We start from the raw sequence: 26,127 nt of genomic DNA, 5'->3' as shown, positions 1-26,127 counted from the left end.
CTTCCTTTTTCTTCTGCCGACTTCCGGCTTGTTATTTGCTCATGCTTTTTCTGTCTTTCTAGCTCTTTGAGCGCCAGAACGCCGAGGACGGCGATCTGGCGACGAGGAGGTGGACGCCGGATCACGTCGATCCGGCTGACCAAGCCGGCGACCAGGCCGGCGACGACGACCTGCTGTAGGCGCCTGATCTAGGCGGCCAGGGGGAGCACAATCCGCCCCCTTCACCGGAGCAGCAGGAGGACGAGGAGCCGGCGACGTCCGGCACGGGGCCAATCCCCGCCGTGCCTCTTCGCACAAGGCCGCCCAGCACCACGGCGACTTCGGCGCCCAAGGGCACAAAGCGAGCCGGCTCCACCGCCGCCTGGGAGGCGAAGGCGAAGAAGCAGCGCCGGCAGCAGCCGAAGAAGGTTCCGGAGCAGGCCGGGTGAGTTCTCTTTCTCTTTTTTGTTTGATTCCTTTTCTTTCCTTACTTTTATGCTTATCTTTTCTCTGTTTATCCGGCTAGGGCCCCTATCAAGTTTGCCCAGGGCGGTGGCTCCCGGCAAGCTCCACGCGTTGTGTCGCCGCTTCCGCGCCAGAGGAGGGAGCAGACGCCGCAGCCTTCCTCGCGCGCACCTACGCCGCCGCCGCCTGCAGGTGCTCCGCCTCCCGCAGGGGCATCTTCCTTTGCCGTGCCGCTGGCCTCAGCGCCTGGTCGCGGCACGCGGGCCGAGCCGCCGCGGCAGCCGACGCTGGACGATATGTTCCCGCGCCGGACACCTCTTCTCGGACCCAGCCGCTGGGGCCGGGCGGGGCATGCCGCCCTCGGCCGAGCCGGAGCCGGCAGGGCTGCCCCTGGAACCAGAGCTGGCAGGGCTGCGCCGCCTGCGGCCGGAGCCGGCACCAGGCTCAGCGTGGTGGAGCTGGATGAGAGCCCGGAGGGGGCACCCCAGGCGCCGGAGACGACTGCGCCGGCTGGGCCATCCGCTGCGCCCGGAGCGATGCCACCGCCGCAGCCGACGATAGAGGAGCCGGCCAGGCAGGAGCCGGCGAGGGACGAGCCGGCGCGCATGGAGGGCGCCGACTCGCGCGCGCTGGTGAGGACGGAGACCCCATCAGCGTCGCAGCAGGGCCTGCACGTGGCCAAGGGCGCACTTCTTCTTCAGGTGCCGTCCGCCTCCGACTCCAGCCTCGGCTCGGCTGCCACCATGGAGCAGGCGTGGCTCCGCGCCGACTCCTACGAGGTGACCAGCCGGGAGGGGAACCCCGGCCAAGCGTCGGTGGAGATGTTCTTCTCCAGCCTGCAGGCCAACCTCAAGGCCAGGGCAGCCAAGGCCGCGGCTAACGTTGCCAAGGTGGAGGAAGCCGGCAAGGTAAGCTTCGTCTGTTTTTGATCTGATTACTATCCTGGTAGCCCTCCGAGGCATGGGCCGACTGCTTGGAGCCGGCACGGGTTTCGCCTGTTCGACTGACTTTTTCTTTTCCTTAGGCTGTGATGGACTGGCGCACCACTTTGTATAATCGCGCCGTCACTCACTACCACAAGGCCAAGCTGGACCGGGCCGACTTGGCCCGCGAGCTGGAGATCGCCAAGGGTAAGCTTTTGCTTCTTTCGGCTCGATGCCTTATTTTCTTTTTAGTCTTGGTTGGATGACATTTCTTTCCGGCCGCCTCGCAGTTGAAGCCGCCAAGGTCCCGCAGCTGGAGTCGGATCTCCGAGCCGCTCGCGCCCAGTGCGCCGAGAGCGAGGAGGCGGGCCGATCCGCCGCCGGCAAGCTCAAGCTGGCTGAGCAGGAGTTGACGCGGCTGCGCCTGCTGGAGCAGAACCACCTCACTGAGCTCAACTCCCTTAGGACGGCGGAGAAGGAGAAGGTGGAAGATCTGAGCCGGCGGCTGACGGAGGTGGAGAAGCAGCGGCTTGCGCTGCAGGAGGAGGTCACCGCCAAGTCCACAGAGCTGACGGAAACCGCCAAGCGCTGGACCGACGAGTTTAGCGCGCTTGACCGCGGCTTGGCGGGTGAGTGCATCTCTATGTTCCTTTCCCTTTGCCGGCTTTCGGCTGTCGGCTGCCGGCTTTTGTTGGCAGCCGGCAGCAGAAACTTCTGATTTCTTCGCTATCCTCATCTTCGGGCTGGTGGCAGTCGGTTCTTGCCGGCTGCCGCCAGGCTTTTCCTTTTGGCTTAGGACTTCGAAAATTTGCATTTTTCAGCTTATTTCGGCTCGATGGTTTCTGACTTGCTTCTTCTTGCAGCGGCCTTCCCGGAGACGCAGGACGCGGCTTTGGCGGCCGTTGGCGTCGCGCGCGACTCCAGGAGGCGGGAGACCGGCGAGGGCAGCTCGGAGTACTTCTCCATGGAGGACCACATGGCGTCCATGGCTGCCCGCATCGAGCCCATCACCAAGCTCGGCTGGGAGCTTCGGAAGGCGGCTGAAGAGCTGGTGCCAATGCTGTGGCCTGAAGAGGCGGTGCCGCAAGATATCTCCGGCCTCATCTCTTCGATGGAGCGGGCGCCGGACCGCTTCCTCGACTGGAAGGAGTCGGCCACGCGTGCTGGTGCCGACATGGCGCTGTCCTTCGTCCTCTCTTGGTACAACGAGGTGGACCTGGGGCAGCTCCAGTTCCGGCGAGCCGGCGTGGAGGACAAGCTCCCAGCCGATCTCAAGGCCGCCCGTCTTGCTCGAGCCAGCGCCATCGCCGACTTCGTCGACAAGGGCGCCTTCGTCGCGGACCCGAATCCTCCTCCATCCGATGAAGATTACATGGAAGATGAGGAGGCGGAAGATGCGCCCGAGGACGACCCGGCAGCCGGCTCCGCTGATGCCCCTCCGGCTTAGATTACCTGCTTTTCAGTTGTTCCTTTGCCAAGACAATTTATTAAATCCCCGGGATGCCGGGTGCACATGCATGGATGCTATCGTCTTTTAATTAAGTCACACTTTAATGTGTTGGTTAATCACTTGTGTGCCGAGTTGCTTTCTTTCGACTCGTTCGCTTTTTCCCATCCGCCCCACTCTTTGGCTGTGCTCTTGCCGGTCGTACGTCCGACTTGCGATCCGTCGCCGGATCAAGAGCGGGCCGCTGGGTGAGGCCGACAGTATTTCAGTCGAACGAACTGAATTCGGCAATCCGGCACTTATATGAAAAGTTGCAAGTCAACTCGCTTTTACTCTTTCCCTTAGTCGTTTTTCGCGTGCCGGCTCCCTAGGCCTTACTCCCGCCATCCGGACAGCCGGGTTGCGGTCTGTAGCTGGATCGGAAGCCGGCTGTCGGAAACCGGATCACGTTACTGAGCCGACCGCGTGAGAGGGTTCAAGCCAATTGGCGAAACAAGGTAAAGTACGCGAAAAACTTGTCGAAAACGGCGCTCTTGGCGCGTGCTTTTTCATAACTCATAAAAGGGATACAAGGGATACATACATTCCTGCTCTCATGTGTAAAATGGGCGGAGTAACCTGACATTCCAGGGACGTTTAGTCTCCTCGTCAGCCTTGTCCGGCTTGTTTTTCTTAGCCTCTTGGGCATCTATGAGATAGTAGGAATCATTGCCTACTGCCTTGCTCACGATGAAGGGACCCTCCCATGGGGATGAAAGTTTATGCTGTCCGGCTGTCCGCTGGATCAGCCGGAGCACTAGGTCTCCTTCTCGGAATGCTAAGGGCTGGACCTTCCGGCTGTGATAGCGTCGGAGGCTTTGCTGGTAGATAATAGATCTAGATGCAGCCAGCAGCCGGGCCTCTTCGACCAGGTCAACTCCATCTTCGCGAGCTTCTTTGGCTTTGGCTTCTGTGTAGAGCTTGATCCTTGGCGCGTCGTGCTCGATATCAGTCGGCAGGATGGCTTCGGCCCCGTATACGAGGAAAAATGGTGTGAAGCCGACTGAGCGGTTTGTCGTTGTGCGTAGGCTCCACAGCGCATTGGGCAGTTCTTCAATCCAGCAGCCGGCTGCTCGCTCGAGCGGCTCCACCAGCCGAGGCCGGATGCCGGCTAGGACTAAGCCGTTAGCCTTTTCCACTTGTCCGTTGGACTCTGGGTGCGCCACAGAAGATAGGGCCATCCGGATCCCCATTTCCCCGCAATAGCGAGAGAAGATGCCTTGGGAGAAGTTGGTGCCATTGTCGGTGATGATGGTGTGGGGGTAGCCGAATCTCACAATGATTTCCTTGAGGAATGTGACGGCTGTGGACCCGTCCAGTTTCTTGATTGGCTTGGCTTCAATCCACTTGGTGAATTTGTCAATCATCACCAAGAGGTGTGTCATGCCGCCTCGCGCTGTTTTGAACGGGCCTACCATATCCAAGCCCCATACAGCGAATGGCCATGTGATGGGGATGGTTTTCAAGGCGGAAGCCGGCTGGTGTCTCTGCTTTGCGAAGCGCTGACAGCCGTTGCACTTCTTCACCAACTCTTCTGCGTCTCTGAGCGCAGTCGGCCAGTAAAAACCGTGCCGGAAGGCTTTGGCCACTATGGCTCTGGATGAGGCGTGATGTCCGCACTCTCCTTGATGGATTTCCCGTAGGAGTTCAATCCCTTCAGCCGGCTCGACGTACCGCTGGAACACCCCACTTACGCTGCGTTTGTACAGCTGGTGGTTGATGATGGTATAGGCCTTGGCCCTTCTCTCAATCTGCCTGGCCTGGACTCTATCATCAGGCAGCACACCGTCGGTGAGGTAGGAGAGGAATTCTTGTGCCCATGAAGGTACGCATCTTATCTCGAATACGCTGACCAACAGGGCCTCCTGCGTGGGAGCTTCCGGATTCGACTGCATGGTCGCCGGGTTCGGCTTGCTAGCCAGCGGGTTTGGCTTGCTAGCCCCCGAGTTTGGCGATGAAGCCCCCGGGTTGGACTGAGAAGTCCCCGGGTTCGGCATGGTAGCCGGCGGGTTTGGCTTGTTAGCCCCCGACTTGGGCGATGAAGCCCCCGGGTTCGGCTGAGCAGCCCCCGGGTCAGCCGGCACGAATATTGAATCCGAATCCGGTGACGGTATGATGGACGGCTTCTTGAGAACCGCCAAGGCGATGCCCGGCGGGATGGCTTGCCGGGTTGAGCCAATCTTGGACAAGGCATCAGCCGCCTCGTTGCTTGCTCGTGGCACATGGTGGAATTCGCAGCCGTCGAAGAAGCCGGATAGCTGCTGGACATGGAAGCGGTACGAGGCCATGTTGGCGTCCTTCGCGTCCCAGTCGCCAGATGCTTGCTGTATAACCAAGTCGGAGTCGCCGAAGCAAAGTATGCGACGCACGCCAATCTCCTTGGCCAGCTTCAGCCCATGAATGAGCGCTTCATACTCCGCCACATTGTTGGATGCGGCGAAGTGGATCTGCAGGACGTAGTCCAGCCGGTCTCCCTTGGGAGAGGTGATGACGATGCCGGCTCCCAAGCTGTTGCGCATCTTCGAGCCGTCAAAGTGCATCTTCCAGTGTGTGGAATCCGGCACAGGCGGCAGGTACTGCATCTCAGCTCAGTCGACGAAGAAGTCCGCGAGGATCTGCGACTTGATGGCTGTGCGTGGCTCGTAGAGGATGGTGTGGGCGGCTAGCTCCAGGGCCCACTTGGCAACCCGGCCGTTGGCATCCTTGCTGCCGATGATTTCCGCCAAGGGCGCTGTGGCAACCACCTTGATGGGGTGCTCTTGGAAGTAGTGCTTCAGCTTCTTGGCCGCCATGTAGACGCCATAGGTGACCTTCTGGTAGTGGGGGTAGTTTTGCTTCGACTGGGAGAGCACTTCGCTAAGGTAGTAGACTGGGCGTTGGACCGGCTGCTCCCTGCCGGCTTCTTTGCGTTCCACCACCAGGACAACGCTAACCACTCGGTTGGTGGCTGCGATGTACAACAGCATCGGCTCCATTGAAGCCGGCGTTGCAAGGATTGGCGCGGTTGAGAGCACGCGCTTCAAGTCATGGAAGGCCTCATCCGCCTGCGGTGACCAGACGAATTTGTCCGCCTTCTTCATTAATTGATACAGGGGCAGGGCCTTCTCCCCCAGCCGGCTGACGAAGCGGCTCAAGGAAGCTAGGCAGCCAGCGAACTTCTGGACGTCCTTGAGGCACTGCGGCAGTTCCATCTTCTCTAGGGCACTGATCTTGTCCGGGTTGGCTTCGATCCCTCGCTGAGAGACGAGGTAGCCAAGGAGCTGGCCAGACGGCACGCCGAATGTGCACTTGGCCGGGTTGAGCTTCATCCGGAATCTTCTCAGATTGGTGAAGGTTTCTCTCAGATCATCAAGGAGGGTAGTCGTCTCCTTGGTCTTTACAACGACATCATCCACATATGCGTGAACGTTTCTGCCGATTTGATCCTGCAAGCATTTTTGCATGCACCTTTGGTAGGTGGCGCCTGCATTTTTCAAGCCGAACGGCATAGTCGTGTAGCAATAAGCCCCATACGGGGTAATGAACGAAGTCTTTATTTGATCATCCGGATTCAAAGGAATCTGGTGGTAACCTGAATAGGCATCTAGGAAAGACAACAGTTCACAGCCGGCAGTCGAGTCTATGACTTGATCTATGCGCGTGATACGTCTCCGACGTATCGATAATTTCTTATGTTCCATGCCACATTATTAATGTTATCTACATGTTTTATGCACACTTTATGTCATATTCGTGCATTTTCTGGAACTAACCTATTAACAAGATGCCGAAGTGCCAGTTCCTGTTTTCTGCTGTTTTTGGTTTCAGAAATCCTAGTAACGAAATATTCTCGGAATCGGACGAAATCAACGCCAAAGATCTTAGAATCCCCGGAAGCATCCAGAACACACCAGAGAGAGGTCGGAGGGGGCCACAGGCCCACCAAACTATAGGCTGGCGCGGCCAGAGGGGGGGCCGCGCCGCCCTATAGTCTGGCCCCCCTGTCAGCCCTCCTGCGCCGCCTCTTCGCCTATATAAAGCCCCTGGATCGAAAACCCTGATGCGTTCGACGAAAACCACAGAAACCTTCCAGAGCCGCCGCCATCGCGAAGCCAAGATCTGGGGGACAGGAGTCTCTGTTCCGGCACGCCGCCGGGACGGGGAAGTGCCCCCGGAAGGCTCCTCCATCGACACCGCTGCCATCTCCACCGCCATCTTCATCACCGCTGCTGCTCCCATGAGGAGGGAGTAGTTCTCCATCGAGGCTCGGGGCTGTACCGGTAGCTATGTGGTTAATCTCTCTCCTATGTACTTCAATACAATGATCTCATGAGCTGCTTTACATGATTGAGATCCATATGATGAGCTTTGTATCGCTACTAGTTGTGTGCTACTCATGTGATGTTATTAAAGTAGTCTATTCCTCCTGCATGGTGTAAAGGTGACTAGTGTGTGCACCATGTGGTTCTTGTCGTAGGCTATGATCATGATCTCTTGTAGATTGTGGAGTTAATTATCATTATGATAGTATTGATGTGATCTATTCCTCCTTCATAGTGTAATGTGGGCAGTGTGTGCACTATGTTAGTTCTTGGTTTATTTTGCAATGATCTATTATGCTCTAAGGTTATTTAAATATGAACATTATTGTGGAGCTTGTTAACTCCGGCATTGAGGGTTCGTGTAATCCTACGCAATGTGTTCATCATCCAACAAAAGAGTATATGTAGCACATATGAGAAAGAGTTATTTATGCGATCAATGTTGAGAGTGTCCACTAGTGAAAGTATGATCCCTAGGCCTTGTTCCTAAATACTGCTATCGCTGCTTGTTTACTGTTTTACTACGTTACTACTGCTGCAATACTACCACCATCAACTACACGCCAGCAAGCTATTTTCTAGCACCGTTGCTACTGCTCATACTTATTCATACCACCTGTATTTCACTATCTCTTCGCCGAACTAGTGCACCTATTAGGTGTGTTGGGGACACAAGAGACTTCTTGCTTTGTGGTTGCAGGGTTGCATGAGAGGGATATCTTTGACCTCTTCCTCCCTGAGTTCGATAAACCTTGGGTGATCCACTTAAGGGAAAACTTGCTGCTGTTCTACAAACCTCTGCTCTTGGAGGCCCAACACTGTCTACAGGAAAAGGAGGGGGCGTAGACATCAAGCTATTTTCTGGCGCCGTTGCCGGGGAGGAAAGGTAAAAGGTACTCACACTCCGGATCTCGGCTACCAAGCTATTTTCCGGTGCATTGTAAGTACTCAAAGCTATTTCCTTTAGATCCTGCAATTGCATCTTTTTGTTTCTTGTTTACACTAGTTTGGCATAATGGACAAAAATGAGCTTCTTATGCTATTTCCTGATTTAAAACATGGATTGTTTGATGCGAAAATTAAAAAACCTATGGAATCTTATTTGCATGCTGGTAGTAATATTAGTATGAACGCTTTGAACACCATTGTTGATAATGATATAGAAAGTTCTAAGCTTGGGGAAGCTGGTTTTCATGATCTTTTTAGTCCCCCAAGCATTGAGGAGAAAATTTTCTTTGATGATACTTTGCCTCCCATATATGATGATTATAATGATAGTGGTCTTTTGGTGCCACCTACTATGGAGAGTAAATTTTGTTGTGATTATACTATGCCTCCTACACTTGATGAGAATAATAATGATAGCTACTTTGTTGAATTTGCACCCACTACAACTAATAAAATTGATTATGCTTATGTGAAGAGTAATAATTTTATGCATGAGACTCATGATAAGAATGTTTTATGTGATACTTATATTGTTGAGTTTGTTCATGATGCCTCTGAAAGTTATTATGAGAGAGGAAAATATGGTGGTAGAAATTTTCATGTTACTAAAACACCTCTCTATATGCTTAAAATCTTGAAGTTGAGCTTGTCTAGTTTTTCTATGCTTGTTGCATTATGCTTCTTGAATTTGTTTATTTACAAGATTCCTATGCATAGGAAGCATGTTAGACTTAAATGTGTTTTGAATTTGCCTCTTGATGCTCTCTTTTGCTTCAACTACTATTTCTTGCGAGTGCATCATTAAAACTGCTGAGCCCATCTTAATGGTTATAAAGAAAGAACTTCTTGGGAGATAACCCATGTGTTATTTTGCTACAGTACTTTGTTTTATATTTGTGTCTTGGAAGTTGTTTACTACTGTAGCAACCTCTCCTTATCTTAGTTTTGTGTTTTGTTGTGCCAAGTGAAGCCTCTAATCGAAGGTTGATACTAGATTTGGATTTCTGCGCAGAAACAGATTTCTATCTGTCACGAATCTGGGCTGTTTTCTCTGTAGAAAAATCAGAAAAACATGCCAATCTATGTGCGTGTTCCTCAGATATTTACGCAACTTTCATTAGTTTTGAGTTTTCTGATCTGAGCAACGGAAGTATTTATTAAAAATTCGTCTTTACGGACTGTTCTGTTTTGACAGATTCTGCCTTTTATTTCGCATTGCTTCTTTCGCTGTGTTGGGTGGATTTCTTTGTTCCATTACCTTCCAGTAGCTTTGAGCAATGTCCAGAAGTGTTAAGAATGATTGTGTCACCTCTGAACATGTGAGTTTTTGATTATGTACTAACCCCTCTAATGAAGTTTATGAGAAGTTTGGTGTGAAGGAAGTTTTCAAGGGTCAAGAGAGGAGGATGATATACTATGATCAAGAAGAGTGAAAGCTCTAAGCGTGGGGATGCCCCGGTGGTTCACCCCTGCATATTTCAAGAAGACTCAAGCATCTAAGCTTGGGGATGCCCAAGGCATCCCCTTCTTCATCGACAAATTATCAGGTTCCTTCTCTTGAAACTATATTTTTATTCGGTCACATCTTATGTGCTTTACTTGGAGCGTCTGTATGTTTCTTGTTTTTGTTTTTGTTTGAATAAATGCTTGTGTGGGAGAGAGAGACACGCTCCGCTGTAGCATATGGACAAGTATGTCCTTAGGCTTTACTCATAGTATTCATGGCGAAGTTTCTTCTTCGTTAAATTGTTATATGGTTGGAATTGGAAAATGATACATGTAGTATTTGCTATAAATGTCTTGGGTAATGTGATACTTGGCAATTGTTATGCTCATGTTTAAGCTCTTGCATCATATACTTTGCACCCATTAATGAAGAAATACATAGAGCATGCTAAAATTTGGTTTGCATATTTGGTTTCTCTAAGGTCTAGATAATTTCTAGTATTAAGTTTGAACAACAAGGAAGATGGTGTAGAGTCTTATAATGTTTTCAATATGTCTTTTATGTGAGTTTTGCTGCACCGGTTTATCCTTGTGTTTGTTTCAAATAGCCTTGCTAGCCTAAACCTTGTATCGAGAGGGAATACTTCTCATGCATCCAAAATACTTGAGCCAACCACTATGCCATTTGTGTCCACCATACCTACCTACTACATGGTATTTCTCCGCCATTCCAAAGTAAATTGCTTGAGTGCTACCTTTAAATCTCATCATTCACCTTTGCAATATATAGCTCAAGGGACAAATAGCTTAAAAACTATTGTGGTATTGAATATGTACTTATGCACTTTATCTCTTATTAAGTTGCTTGTTGTGCGATAACCATGTTCCTGGGGACGCCATCAACTACTCTTTGTTGAATATCATGTGAGTTGCTATGCATGTTCGTCTTGTCTGAAGTAAGAGAGATCTACCACCTTATGATTAAGCATGCATATTGTTAGAGAAGAACATTGGGCCGCTAACTAAAGCCATGATCCATGGTGGAAGTTTCAGTTTTGGACAATATCCTCAATCTCATATGAGAAAATTAATTGTTGTTACATGCTTATGCATAAAAGAGGAGTCCATTATCTGTTGTCTATGTTGTCCCGGTATGGATGTCTAAGTTGAGAATAATCAATAGCGAGAAATCCAATGCGAGCTTTCTCCTTAGACCTTTGTACAGGCGGCATAGAGGTACCCCTTTGTGACACTTGGTTAAAACATGTGCATTGTGATGATCCGGTAGTCCAAGCTAATTAGGACAAGGTGCGGGCACTATTAGTATACTATGCATGAGGCTTGCAACTTGTAAGATATAATTTACATGATACATATGCTTTATTACTACCGTTGACAAAATTGTTTCATGTTTTCAAAATCAAAGCTCTAGCACAAATATAGCAATCGATGCTTTTCCTCTATGAGGACCATTCTTTTACTTTCAATGTTGAGTCAGTTCACCTATTTCTCTCCACCTCAAGAAGCAAACACTTGTGTGAACTATGCATTGATTCCTACATACTTGCTTATTGCACTTATTATATTACTCTATGTTGACAATATCCATGAGATATACATGTTACAAGTTGAAAGCAACCGCTGAAACTTAATCTTCTTTTGTGTTGCTTCAATACCTTTACTTTGAATTATTGCTTTATGAGTTAACTCTTATGCAAGACTTATTGATGCTTGTCTTGAAGTGCTATTCATGAAAAGTCTTTGCTTTATGATTCAGTTGTTTACTCATGTCATATACATTGTTTTGATCGCTGCATTCACTACATATGCTTTACAAATAGTATGATCAAGATTATGATGGCATGTCACTCCAGAAATTATCTGTGTTATCGTTTTACCTGCTCGGGATGAGCAGAACTAAGCTTGGGGATGCTGATACGTCTCCGACGTATCGATAATTTCTTATGTTCCATGCCACATTATTGATGTTATCTACATGTTTTATGCACACTTTATGTCATATTCGTGCATTTTCTGGAACTAACCTATTAACAAGATGCCGAAGTGCCAGTTCCTGTTTTCTGCTGTTTTTGGTTTCAGAAATCCTAGTAACGAAATATTCTCGGAATCGGACGAAATCAACGCCAAAGATCTTAGAATCCCCGGAAGCATCCAGAACACACCAGAGAGGTCAGAGGGGGGCCACAGGCCCACCAAACTATAGGCTGGCGCGGCCAGAGGGGGGGCCGCGCCGCCCTATAGTCTGGCCCCCCTGTCAGCCCTCCTGCGCCGCCTCTTCGCCTATATAAAGCCCCTGGATCGAAAACCCTGATGCGTTCGACGAAAACCACAGAAACCTTCCAGAGCCGCCGCCATCGCGAAGCCAAGATCTGGGGGACAGGAGTCTCTGTTCCGGCACGCCGCCGGGACGGGGAAGTGCCCCCGGAAGGCTCCTCCATCGACACCGCTGCCATCTCCACCGCCATCTTCATCACCGCTGCTGCTCCCATGAGGAGGGAGTAGTTCTCCATCGAGGCTCGGGGCTGTACCGGTAGCTATGTGGTTAATCTCTCTCCTATATACTTCAATACAATGATCTCATGAGCTGCTTTACATGATTGAGATCCATATGATGAGCTTTGTATCGCTACTAGTTGTGTGCTACTCATGTGATGTTATTAAAGTAGTCTATTCCTCCTGCATGGTGTAAAGGTGACTAGTGTGTGCACCATGTGGTTCTTGTCGTAGGCTATGATCATGATCTCTTGTAGATTGTGGAGTTAATTATCATTATGATAGTATTGATGTGATCTATTCCTCCTTCATAGTGTAATGTGGGCAGTGTGTGCACTATGTTAGTTCTTGGTTTATTTTGCAATGATCTATTATGCTCTAAGGTTATTTAAATATGAACATTATTGTGGAGCTTGTTAACTCCGGCATTGAGGGTTCGTGTAATCCTACGCAATGTGTTCATCATCCAACAAAAGAGTATATGTAGCACATATGAGAAAGAGTTATTTATGCGATCAATGTTGAGAGTGTCCACTAGTGAAAGTATGATCCCTAGGCCTTGTTCCTAAATACTGCTATCGCTGCTTGTTTACTGTTTTACTACGTTACTACTGCTGCAATACTACCACCATCAACTACACGCCAGCAAGCTATTTTCTGGCACCGTTGCTACTGCTCATACTTATTCATACCACCTGTATTTCACTATCTCTTCGCCGAACTAGTGCACCTATTAGGTGTGTTGGGGACACAAGAGACTTCTTGCTTTGTGGTTGCAGGGTTGCATGAGAGGGATATCTTTGACCTCTTCCTCCCTGAGTTCGATAAACCTTGGGTGATCCACTTAAGGGAAAACTTGCTGCTGTTCTACAAACCTCTGCTCTTGGAGGCCCAACACTGTCTACAGGAAAAGGAGGGGGCGTAGACATCAGCGCGGCAGGGGGAAGGGATCCTTCGGGCACGCCTTGTTCAGGCTGGTGTAGTCGATACACATGCGCCAGGAGCCGTTCTTCTTCAAAACCAGGACCGGGTTCGCCAACCAGTCCGGGTGCAGCACTTCCATGATGAAGCCGGCAGCTAGGAGCCGGGCGATTTCTTCACCGATGGCCTTCCTTCGTTCTTCGGCGAAGCGCCTAAGAGGCTGCTTCACTGGCTTGGCTTCGGGCCGGACGTGGAGGTGGTGCTCAGCCAACTCCCTCGGCACACCCGGCATGTCTCTTGGAGTCCATGCGAAGATGTCCCGATTCTCACGGAGGAAGCTGGTGAGCTCGCTTTCCTATTTCCTGCTCAAGCCGGCACCGATGGTGACGAACTTGTCCGGCTGCGCCGGGTCCAGCAGGATCTTCTTGGTGTTGTCGGCCGGCTGGAAGTGAGTCGTCCCAGCCGGGTTGCCCGCAGCCGGCATGTCTGTCTGCGCGGCCTTGGCGAGGGCGACGGCGTCGTGGATGAGCTGCTTCTCGGTGGCGATGACCAGCGTCTGGGCCATCTTGGAGCTCTGCGTGGCGCAGTCCATGGAGCGGCGATAGTCGCCGGCTACGGTGATGACCCCCTTGGGGCCAGGCAGCTTCATCTTTAGGTACCCATAGTGGGGCACCGCCATGAACTTGGTTAGGGCCGGCCTGCCCAGGAGCGCGTGGTAGGGACTCACGAGGTCCACCACCTCGAACTCGATTCTCTCGGTGCGGAAGTGGTCCGGCTTCCCGAACATCACCTCCAGCGTGATCCGGCCGATCGGCTGGCAGCAATGGCCTGGCACGATGCCATGGAAGATGGTGGGGGTGGGGCGCAACTCGGCCTCCTGGATGCCCAGCTTGCGGGCGGTGTCGCGGTAGAGGATGTTGATGCTGCTGCCGCCGTCGATGAGGACGCGCGAAAAACGCACGCTGCGCCGGGTTGTGCCGATGGTGGGGTCGAGGACCATGGCGTAGCTGCCCGGCTTCGGCAGGACAGCCGGTGTGTCGCGGCGATCAAAAGTGATGGCCTGCTCTGACCAGTTTAGGTACTGGGGGACCGGCGGTATGACCGCATTGACCTCGAGGGAGCGGCTCTGCTGGCTCGTCTTGTCCTCGGGCTCGGAGGTGAAGATGATGTAGGTGGCGTCTTCGGCCAGATATCGGCCGCCATGGTGCACTTGGTTAGCCTCGTGGTGCTCGAGGTTGGCGTTCTCTGCGCCGGCTTGGCCACCCGGCCCGCCAGCTGGTGGGGGCGGGGGTGGAGGCGGGAGAGGTTCACCGCTTGTCAGCCGCTTCATGAAGTGGCAGTCGCGGGTGGTGTGGTTGGAGGGGTTCTTTCCGCTGTGGTACTTGCACGGCGAATCGAGCATTTGCTCAAAGGTGTACTTCGGCTTCCACTGCCGGTCTTGCTTCTGGCGGCGGCTGCCGCCTGCCGCGTTGTCTGCCACGGCGGCTACGTGGGCGGAGCCGTACCGGCGGTCCGGCTGGTCGCTGTGACGCTTGCCGCGGTAGTTATCCCGCCGGCTGCCGTGAGAGGCGCCGTCTGCCGGCTTGTGCTCAGCCGACTTGTGGTGGTCTCGCCTGGAGGGAGCCGGTGCTGGGTCAGCCGGCGCCTTGCCGGCTTCTTCGGCCAGCGCGTACTTGTCCGCGATGGCCATCAAGGCGGCCATCGACTTGGGGTCACTGCGGCGCAGCTTGTGCCACAGCATGGTGTTTGGCCGGCAGCCTCCCATGAAGAAACTGATGGCCTGGATCTCGTGCACGCCCTCGCAGGAGTTGCGCATCTCGCACCAGCGCGTCAGGTACGCGCGATCCGTCTCGTCCGGGCCCTGCTTGCACATCTCAAGCTGCTGAGGGCGACCCGGCCGGCGGTAGGTGCCGGTGAAGTTGCTGACGAAGGCCTCTTCGAAGTCCAGCCAGCCGTTAATGCTGCCGGCTGGCAGGTTGTTGAGCCAGGTGCGGGCGGAGCCGACCAGCATCAGGGGGGAGTAGCGTACCGCCCACCGCTTGTTGCCCCGCGAAATGCCGACTGCGGTGGAGTAGTCCAGCAGCCAGTCCTCCGGCTTGGCGGTGCCGTCGTACTTGGGCGTGTCGCGGGGGAGCTGGAAGCCGTCGAGCACGGGCTCGTTGGCGATGCGGGGCCCGAAGCACTTGGGGCAAGCCGGCGCCTCCTCTTCCGCGATGCGGGATTCGATCAGCCGGTCGAGGCGGTCTCTGGCGTCGGTGGGCTCGATGCGGGGGCCCAGCCGGGAACGTGCCGGCTGGCGTGTGCCGGCTGCTTCTGGAGCCGGCCGGTGCTGACGGCGGGGCTCGGAGTCATGCTCCTGGTTTCGGCTTGGGGGAGGCCGGCTGCGGCTGCTGCCGCTCAGCTGGTGGCTCGGCCGGCCCGAACTTGCGTGCGTGGCCCGGGAATCATGGCGCCGGCTTGGTGCTGGGGAGGCGGACTCGGCCGTGTCCCTGGCGCCTTCCCTGTCGTTGCCTGCAGCGCCACGAGCGTGAGAAGCTCTGGGGGCATTGACATACCTGGGGTCGGCGATCTGCCTGTTGGCTGCGTTGAGCAGCTCAGTCACCCGCTTGGTCTGGCGGCGTAACTCTTCGCCTTCAAGGCGGTTCAGCTCTTCTGCGGCGGCTTCTGCCGCGCGCATGTTCTTGTCGGGGGTGTTGTAGACGGGCAGCTCTGCGGACGGAGCCGGCGAGGGAGCGCCGTCGCGGGCGATCTCGGCGCCAAGGTCGCGGCCCCTACGGCGGACATGGCCGGCTCGGCTTGGCTCGTCGCCGCCTGGAGTGAGGCCGTGGGCGCGGTTGTACTCGCACTGGGTGATCTCCATCTGGCGCTTAGCAGCAGCCAGTTCTTCGGTTTGCTTGAGGAGGAGCTGGCGGTGCGCCTCCAAATCCGCCTCGATGGCGGTGGGGTCTCCGCCAGGCGTGAGCGGCGTGCTCAGCTTCGCCCGGACTTCGTCCAGCCGGGAAGGTGGCGGTGGCGGCCTGGCGCCTGAGCCGGAGGCGTTGGGGTCGATGTTGCGCTCCAGGCCGGGGCCACGGGTGCGCGGGTTCTTGACGGGGGGCTCCTCGCCAGCCATCATGACTTGCACGACGGCGGGGCTGGCGGGAGCGCTGCTGCCGGCTCGCGGAGGAGGGCTTGCGCAGCGCAGCACCTGCCGCGGGTAGCGCGGCGGCGGTGCGACGGTGGCGACGTAGACGTCGTGGCCGCCGAAGGAGATGACGCTGCCGCCGGCCAGGGACGGGCCGGTCGCCGAAGCGGCCAGCGTTGACGATGACGCAGTCGAGGGAGCCGAATCTCCAGATCAAGCCTGAAGCGACTCGCTCGCCGGTGGCGATGGTGAGGCCCGTCCGGATGAAGACACCGGCCGAGGATGCTGAAGGCCCCACGGTGGGCGCCAAATGTCGTGGTATCGTCACGGCATATGCCATAGGGTGGCTAATCGAAGTGGTTCCTGAGGGATCTCACGGCGGTATCCGGAAGCGGGTATGGGCACGAGCGACACGGCGACGTACCCAGGTTCGAGGCCCTCCGATGGAGGTAAAACCTCTACTCCTGCTGTGAGTGTATATGATGATCACACAATACAATGGTGCTCCTAGAGCTGTGTCCGGCTGCTCCTGGGAGGCTAAGGGAGACGATGGTCTCTCTCACAGGTCAGCTCTATGGGTGGAAATGAAGTAAGAATGATCGATCCCCTGCACGAGAGGGGGTAATGTGGCTTATATAGGCGCCGGCACTTTACATATAAGACCCTATAGTTTTACTGGCCGGCTTGGCCGGCTCCGGCTTCCGCTCCTTCCCGAGGCGGTGACGTCAGGAGCCGTTGAGGCATCGTGGCCTGTCCCATCCGGCTGCCACGGTCAGCGGTATGGAGAGGAGGTGTCCCTGTCGCCGTCAGCCACTGTAGCCAGTACGGATCGTCGTAAGCCCTGATGGCCTGTCCGGCGCGTGGCACTATTGCTCCACGGCTCCCGCGCTTTACGGAAGATGGAGTCAGCGTGGACTTTGGGAACCCGGATCACCAACCCGGTTCCTTCCGGTGCAAGACTCGCCAGCCTCGAGTCGGTCTGAGGTACAAACCCCAGTCGGATATGGCTTGTAGAAGCCGGCCCAACTACAGCATTGGTGGCCGTAGCCAGGCCGACTAGGACCTAGAGCCAGCCGGCTTCCGGACCAGCCGGCCACGGCGCCAGCCGGCTGCTCCTGAGCCGGCCTTTGCCGCGAGCCGGCCAGTGGCCAGCCGGCTGCTCCGCGTCCATTGCCCTATCCGGGGTCTTCCCCCCGACAAGGACAACCATTGATATGATAATTAGGTCTAAGGTTGTACCAGTATTTTATTATAGTCTTGTTATTAGGAAATAATAATGTAGCCAGGTCATGTGGTGGGCCAATTAGGGTTAAATTAGTGTTGTGTTTGGTTTTGGGCCTGTCCAAACCAAACCAGGTCAGGGCCCATAGTGGGGCGCCCCAGCCTAGCAAGGCTGGCCGGCCACTTCCCCTCATATAAGGAGGTGGGATGGCTAGGATTTAGGTAGACAAGTTTAGACTAAAGATTAGGGTTTTCCCCATTCCGTGTATTCACGTGTATCATCCCTCCGGGGGTATGGCGTTGCCGTTTATCTATTATATTCGCTGCGAAGGTTCTTGTGTTCATCAAGGATTGTCTAGCTCAAGGTTTGAGGCGTATCGTTCATCGATCCGTTGCTTGCTGGATTCGTTCCCTCTTCTCCAGGCTGCGTTCATCGCGTTGTTGGGAGATTTTATGTACCCGGGTTCTCGCTGTGAAAGATCAGGCAACAACTAGGAGGATCTGCTGGGATTCCCCTTATCATGTGGTATCAGAGCCTCAGGTTTACTCGGTGAGCATCCACAAAATTTATCCCTAGATTAGTTTTTGTTTTCGTCCTATACAGAAAAAGCCCCACAAAAGTATTTGCCATAGCCCCTAGATTGCATCTGCTCATCTGGTTTAGTTGCTGATCGTAGTCTTTTCTTTTGCTTAATTTTTTTTCTTCCGATCTAAGTCATAGTTTGCGTCTAGGTTCTATGTTCATCTAGAGGTAGACTATGTTTTAGACAAAAATATGTTTAGTTGAATTGCTATACGCAGTCCTCTGAAATTATACTCTCCAATTCGTATCGATCTGGAGTTGTACTGAAAGTTTTCGTGTGATCTGCTGTTCCACTGGGAATTAGAAGATTGCAACTTACCGCTTCGTGGTCGGCGGCTACGTGCGCAAGCGTGTGGTGTTGCGAATATCCATAGGGTTGAAGATCTGTTGCACTGGCAGCAGGGGAACAGCCGGATAGTTCGAGGGCATCTCGCGAGTTATCATCCACCATCTACCATCGCTCAACGAGAAGATCGGGCCACCCCTTATCATGTGGTATCAGATTTCTGGGTTGCTCAAGGCGAGGTTTTGTTGATCGGTCGCATCTAGATCGGTTTGCATCGGAGAAGGTTGGCTCTAGATCGGAGGAGATTTGTTCTCGGTCGAAGGAGGTTGAGTTGGAGGAAGTTTGGAGCTATTTGCGCGAAGTTCCTCCATTGTTTCTGGCAGTTTCTGCGGACAGAATTGCGAATTTTTCGAGTTGGAATCGGGGAAGAAGATGGCTTTTCGGACCCCGTCCGGCGCACGACCCGGTCAACCGGCCCCACAACCGGACTGGCTGGCCCAGAACCCGGTCGGACCGGCCGGCCCGGTCCAAACCGGCCCTCAGGCCGGAGCTAGCCGGATGGAGGTCCAGGGGCCTCTGCACGTTCGCCCGGTCTTCCGCCCGGTCAAACCGGCCACCGGACCGGACCGACCGGTCCCCAGCCCGGTCAAACCGGCTGCTGGGCCGGACCAACCGGTCACTAGCCCGGTTCAACCGGCTGCTGGGCCGGATCGGCCAGTTCTCGTTTCTGCGCAACATGTAAATTCACAGTATTCCGCGACGGTTGCATTTCCCGGCGATGTTGTGGGCATGAGGTGCACTCTTCCGACGAAATATAGTAAGGTTTTCAATGACTATCTGGACATCTTGAAGGGAGAAGAACGTCCGCCATCCAGTCTTCGTTGGTATCTACATCGTCTTGCGACAGTTCAGGAGTATGAAGATTGGGAGAGGAACATGGAGTTGGGTTTTGCTCGATGTCGCGTATACAATAGGAAGTTCAATGGATCTTATGCATTTCTTCTTGCTCAACGACGTGTGGACGAGGCATTAGACCATTGCTGGCATGATGCGGTTAACAGAGGTGAATTTGCTTATACTTGGGAGGACTACAAAACTTTTCTTCGTAATGGTTTCGTGTTACCGTATATGGAGGAGAGTGAGCAGCCGTCCAGCGTTGTACATGCAATAGAGGAAGTGGACAGATGCATAGTTCCTATTCAGGAGATTGTTCCACTACCAACAGTCACTACGGGGGAGGTGATATATTCAGAGGAGAGGAAACCTGGCTCTGATACCAAGAGCACTACTGTGACTGTTGAGGAGAATGTACCATTGAGCGGGCTGAATATGCAACTCAAGAGTGTACATGATGATGCTTGCAAGACAGTTGACAAGGGTCAGCGGTGGAGTTTATTTCAGACTCAGTGCTTTATCAAGGGCAAGGCTTGCAAGTTAATGATTGATGGTGGTAGCTGTACTAATGGCATTAGCAAGGCGATGGTGGCAGCATTGGGGTTGTCTACATGATGTCTTCCAGAACCTAAACATTTTGAGTGGTTGAATAGCTGTGGTATGCTGAAGATTACTCACAAGGTGCGTGTGCCATTTACAGCTGATGATTACGTTGATGAGATAGAGTGTGATATGTTGCCATTGGAGGTGTGTGGATTGTTACTTGGGCGTCCTTGGCAGTATGATCGCAATGTGACACATGCTGGGCGAGTAAATACATATTCTTTTATGCATGGTGGCAAACAACGGACTTTGAAGCCTATGGGTGATGATCATATCAAGTCCGATGTGGAGTTAGTGGTGCGTAAAAAGAAGTTGCACAAGTCTAAAGTGCAGCAAGAGGTGTTTGATGTTCCGAGCATTGATGTTGGTGATGTTTCAGCCATGCCTGTAGATGACAAGCCAGTTATTGTTGGTGACAAGCCGGATGAAGCTACACTTGTTGTTGATGTGGATGTTGCAGCATGTGCTACAGTTCCAGTTTGTGTTGATGCTAGTATGCAGACTGATGATGTTTGTGCTGATGGTGTTTCAGTACATATGTCGCAGATGCGCGTGGGAGGAGTGGGAGGCGAGCGCGTCAGTGGAGACAGTGGGCAGCGGCACTACCGTGCTAGGAGTACTGCAGTCTAGTTTTCCGCGACACCACGGATGCATCGAGGCAAGGATGGACGTGTGAGACATCTATGTGGCCCAGGAATTACACATCTTGTGCAGGGTCATGTGCAGCGACACAAGGGTCCATCAAAACCTCGCAAGAAGAAGGTATTGGCGCCGAAGTCCAAGTTCATGTGAAGAAGAAAGGATGCGCCAAGTGTTGTATCAAGTCAAGCAGGCCGCAAGGGAGGATGTGGTGTGGAAGGCAAGTAAGACTTGAGGACGGCGAGGACGTGTCATGTTCATATCACGTCACTATTTTCTGGAAGACCCTCACGCGTTGGGGACAACGCTTCTTGAAGAAGGGGAGAGATGATATGGATATCCAGGCCTGGTACACTAGGACAACCATTGATATGATAATTAGGTCTAAGGTTGTACCAGTATTTTATTATAGTCTTGTTATTAGAAAATAATAATGTAGCCAGGTCATGTGGAGGGCCAATTAGGGTTAAATTAGTGTTGTGTTTGGTTTTGTGCCTGTCCAACCAAACCAGGTCAGGGCCCATAGTGGGGCGCCCCAGCCTAGCAAGGCTGGCCGGCCACTTCCCCTCATATAAGGAGGTGGGATGGCTAGGGTTTAGGTAGACAAGTTTAGACTAAAGATTATGATTTTCCCCATTGCGTGTATTCACGTGTATCATCCCTCCGGGGGAACGGCGTTGCCGTTTATCTATTATATCTGCTGCGAAAGTTCTTGTGTTCATCAAGGATTGTCTAGCTCAAGGTTTGAGGCGTATCGTTAATCGTCCGTTGCTTGCTGAATTCGTTCCCTCTTCTTTAGGCTGTGTTCATCGCGTTGTTGGGAGATTTTATCTACCAGATTCTCGCTGTGAAAGATCGGACAACAACTAGGAGGATCTGCTGGGATTCCCCTTATCAAGATGCCCTTATGCAAAGAATTTTCATGGCGCAACAGCCGACAGTAGTGTAATATGGTTTCATTTCCTCCCAACGCTGACGGGGCGGGGCGGCGCCGGTGCCGGTCTGCCGGCGGTGCACTCGTGTCAGATGAGGCGAACATGTGGCCACGTGTCAGCATTTCTATTCGGGCGTCAAAGCTGTCCACACCCGCCTATTCTTGGTCAGCCGCGCTTCCACCCCCCGAATTCCCCCAATCAGACACAACGACGAACGAGGAAGAAAGAGGAAAGAGAACGACGCGCGCGGCGAAATCCTCTGCTGTCCCAGCTCCCGGCATCGCCAATGGTGGCCCGTCCGTCCCCGCGGCGAATCTGACCAGGGCCGCGCGCGCGCAAGTCGATCCGAGCCCCCCGAACCCTCGATCTCGTCGGCGCATGCGGTGGTGATGGGTCGCCGCCACCACGTCCTCTGCGCGGCGGCAAGGTGAACAAGGAAACAAGGAGGAGGGAGGGAATGGACGACGACAACAGTCTCCTTCATTTTCTTGAGACCCCGAGCAAGCATTACAGCAAGTGAGTACATGCATACATCATGTCCTCTCCGAGTTTTCTTGCATACTTTGATCGCGTGGATTCGATGGGAGTTGCGATTTGATGCTAATAATCTGTCTTCAAGGACGTGCGATGGATTCGGATCCCAAAATGATGGCGGCGACCACTCCGATTCATCAGGTGTGTCCTTCCTCCCCGATTTTCCTCTTATTTAATCTTGCTTCACGATTCCGCTCCTGCAATTTTTTTAAACTGAATGTCTGATTCACTGGTAATGTAACATCTAGCTGGAGAATTTCAACGTTTGCTGAGCCTTGCTGGCTGTAGAGCTTAATTTCGAACCCTTGATCTATCTGCAGAATCAATGCAACATTTGTTGATTCCCTTCCTTTTTCAGCATTTTATTTCATTTCTTGTTCGCATTACCCGTGACCCATGAGACTACATATCTGCATTAGTTAGCCGCTCTCCTGTCCTGCTAAAATTCAAAAAAAGGAAATTAGTTTGTGCAATTTGTTTTGTCTGCTTTCGTGGCCTGCTAATTGATTACTTCTGATGCTTAGCAGATACGGATCCATCTAATGCAAGGGAAAGATTGGAACATCTTCTGAACCAACCTGCCAACAAATTCTGCGCAGACTGTGGCACCCCAGATCCAAAGTGGGCGTAAGTACCAATTGGTTTTCACATAAGCGAAATTTTTCTTAAATTTTCCATGTGGTTTATGTCTCATTGCTAGGCTTACATGCCCTATTCGGAAAAGTTTGCACCATTCTCTGCTCAGCTAAATATCATACTCAGTTTTTGTGATGTATCTCTTAACCTGTTGCATCACAGTTATTGATATATGATTTGATATCACAAAACATTTATTTTGCTAAATGGGGTATCTGCTTAAAACGAAAACGGTAATATAACTACGTAAATCATATTGTGCATATTGGATGTTATGCTGTTTCCATTAGGATTGTGTTATTTCGTTTGGAGTGTACCATAAAGATATCAATTAGTGCTACGATTTATGGATCCAATTTTCATTAAAATATTTATCACATTGTTGTGACCATATTTAGGCAATGCCAATAGTTTTTCACTGTCATTAACCGGTGTGGCACTTGCAGGGCATTGCCTTTCGGTGCATTCATTTGCATCAAGTGCTCTGGAACTCACAGAAGTCTTGGAGTACACATATCGAAGGTACGCGATGGATTCTGTGTATTTCTTTTTTGTGTGCCATATTCCCATCTCCAAATTTTTGTTAGATCGACTTGTGAAGTATGAAAATAGTATTATTTATTTTGTGAAATTAGCTGATCAGTAGCACTATTAATACCCTGAATTCCTCTGTACATCATACGCATATGGTGACAATTTTTTTCTGGGACTCGCGGATTCGTATCTCAAAACCAGTAGATAGTTAAGATAGTGAATACATAGTTAACAAACCTATTAGTTTCTTACTGAACTGATCAACAATTATGGTTGAGATGTGGATAGGTGATTTCGGTGAATCTGGATGAATGGACGGATGATGAAGTCAACTGTTTAGCTAATTCAGGCGGGAATGCTACTGTGAACACTAGATATGAAGCATTTTTACCTGAGAACTACAAAAAGTCAAGAGTGGATTTCGCTACAGAGGAGCGTGCTACTTTCATTAGGTATAAAATTGGGTTTTTTTTTTACCATCGCTACTTTTCTGTAACTTTGTTGATGGGACTATTTTTTCTGTTTTTATATATATGCAGGAAAAAATATGAGCTTCAACAATTTGTGACTGATCCACAATTTGCATGTCCTTTGCGCAAACCTGGATCAAATAAACATCATAACCAGCAACACAGTAGCAGCAAACATGGTACTTTCAGAAATAGCTGGAGGAAAAAGGACCATGATCACAAAGGAGTAAAAAAAATGGTGCAATATACTCTCATGGCCATTGCTGCTTTGTACACCACTTCTACTCTAACAGTAGCTATGGTTTTTCAGATGGAAATCGGCATGGTAGAATTCGTTGGATTAATTAAGGTTGACATCATAAGGGGCATAAATTTAGCTGTTCGTGATGTGATGTCAAGTGATCCATATGTTATGATTATCCTAGGACACCAAGTAAGCAGATTTCATTGGTGGATACTACAGCTTAGTCGTGCAAAGATGTTTTTTTGCAACCAATTAACAGTTTCATCTTTTTAGTCCATGAAAACAAGGGTGATAAAGAACACCCTGAACCCTATATGGAATGAAAGATTAATGCTATCAATCCCTCACCCGGTGCCGCCTCTTAAAGTGGTACGTGTTCTTTCATGTAGAGGACTTTTAATAGCAGCAAAGATTTACGGAGTAGTATTTTTACTTTGTTCATATCAATGAAAGTTGTGGTTGTTGTCTTAACTGAGTGTAGTAGAAAAGTATTCTTGTGTGGTGTGTGTGCATAGTGAACTCTTACCTTTGACGTGTAAGCCTAAGGCATTGAACAGGTTGCGTCTAAATTGCTCTCGCGTATTAAATTAGAAGTCAATTTTAAGTAACAAAACTCATGGCCAGTGACTATATTTATACTGGTAATGGAGGTTTACATATGCATACTTCTCTCCAATGTGGTCATATTTTTTTTCTGGACAAGGGGTAGCCTGCAGTTTTGTTTTAGGTTGACATGCTAGTGTAAGAGAGTTTTTTTATGAGAGTATGAAGATTAAAGAGTAGTTACTGAGGGAATATTCATTGTTCTTCAAATGTCTCATGCTTCTACGCCCTCGATTTTGTTTTTGACAAAATAAAACGCACTCTGAACTATCTATTTGTACCACCTAACAGCAAGTCTTCGACAAGGACACATTCAGCGCTGACGACCGAATGGGGGAGGCTGATGTTGATATCCAGCCATTGATCTCTGCAGCAAGAGAGTACCAGAGCTCTATGAACACAGAATCGGCGCAGATCTGCACATTCTTGGCAAGTGAGAACAGCATTCTAGTCAAGGACAGCGTCATTGCGATTGTCGATGGTAAGGTGGAGCAGGAGATCGCGCTGAGGCTTCAGGACGTCGAGCATGGGGAGCTTGAGATCAAGCTCGAGTGTGTGCCCCTCAGTCAGTAGCTGCGGCTTTCCGCTGAGATGAAATGTTCCATGGCTGTGATCAATTCTAAAATCGCTTTGCACTACGGGGAGATATTTTCTTGTTGAGTTTACTGCATGCCTGTAATTGTCATGCTGAAGGACTTCATGGATGTGAAATGTTGTATAGATAGGAATCAAAAGTTAAACTCATATATATAGCTCTAATTTAGGCTCAAAGAAACAATACGGAGGAGGAGGCTTGTAGATGGACCATTTTTTTTGCGTGTCTGAAAGTGGCAGAAATCTCCCGCTAGGAGGATGCTAACCTGGCCAAACTTGATCTTCATCATTGCTAGGCTACGATGAAGCATGTCGTTGCCGGTCATAGTCCAAGTTAGTCCTCCCGATCAGGGCGTTGTAGCACTGAGTTCTTCCCCAGATCATTTGATCGAGTGCTACTATAGCCATGCCGCCCTGTCCGTGGCTTGGCGTGTGGACGTTTAACTTGATTGGTCCTTGAAGGTGATCTGAAGTGTTCCGTGGGTCTGAATGTCCATGGTAAAGCGCATACCTTTGGTTCGTGTTCACTATTGTCAAGATTGTGAGGTATGAGATGATGGCTCAACATGTGAGGACGACATCACATGTTGAATTTGGTCTGAATTTTATTGGTTGTACCTGAAAATAACGCTGGTTACATGGCGTTCCATGTTAGAGGCATTGACTGAAGTTTTCCCTCAGGCTTACTCTCCGCAGTGAAAACCATACTGACCCTAATCGTTGAATTTTGCAGCGGAAACACTCGTGCATCACCCTTCCTGGATCCTTTGGGAAAACCATTCCAGAGTATTGTGTGCTGCCAAGTGCCAACCGTAGTGGTTGATGTTTAGTTTTTGTTTTTGGATATGGTTGATCCCTTTCAACATAACTTTTTTTTGGGTTCTGTCTTTGTTTTTGTATTTTCATGTAATAATTTGACAGTTCATTCGGGATTTCTCTACGAGCTCTTGACATTGTGTTGTCGGAGAGGCCGTTCCGAGCGACTTCACCATCTCTGGCCGGCCATGGAGGCGAGGGGAGGTGGTGCTACGGTTCTTGTTCGCCCAAACCAGCATGGAGGCGGGCTGTTCTTGCCTCTGCCCCTCTGTTTCCCTTCTCTCCTCTTCCTCAAGACGACCGAGGTGGCGAGGGGAGATATGGAGGAGAGGAGAAGCAGAAAGCAGAGGCTCAGCAGCTCTGGGACGCCATGAAGCTCGATCTGCGGCGGATCTCAAGCGTCAGCAACTTCTGCTGCCGCTATCTCT

General features: G+C 51.4%; 1 protein-coding gene across 2 annotated transcripts; it reads left to right on the top strand.

The window, feature by feature from the left end:
• The first annotated feature begins 21,328 nt into the window (after positions 1-21,328).
• On the top strand, positions 21,329-25,169 carry LOC127316355 (probable ADP-ribosylation factor GTPase-activating protein AGD11). Of its 2 annotated transcripts, none has more exons than XM_051346750.1 (9): positions 21,329-21,784; positions 21,888-21,943; positions 22,327-22,429; positions 22,885-22,960; positions 23,261-23,424; positions 23,512-23,680; positions 23,753-23,875; positions 23,960-24,055; positions 24,581-25,169. In XM_051346750.1, exons 1-9 carry the CDS (start codon positions 21,726-21,728, stop codon positions 24,860-24,862), a joined length of 1,128 nt encoding a protein of 375 aa, XP_051202710.1. In that variant the 5' UTR covers positions 21,329-21,725; the 3' UTR covers positions 24,863-25,169. The 2 variants fall into 2 exon arrangements, with proteins under 2 accessions (XP_051202710.1, XP_051202718.1); XM_051346758.1 differs by having other exon boundaries at positions 21,330-21,784; positions 22,330-22,429.
• Positions 25,170-26,127: the final 958 nt, after the last annotated feature.

The sequence above is a fragment of the Lolium perenne genome, chromosome 1 (genome assembly GCF_019359855.2).
Source record: "Lolium perenne isolate Kyuss_39 chromosome 1, Kyuss_2.0, whole genome shotgun sequence".
In the NCBI taxonomy this organism is placed as follows: domain Eukaryota; kingdom Viridiplantae; phylum Streptophyta; class Magnoliopsida; order Poales; family Poaceae; genus Lolium; species Lolium perenne.
This window is presented reverse-complemented; position numbering and strand designations above follow the sequence as displayed.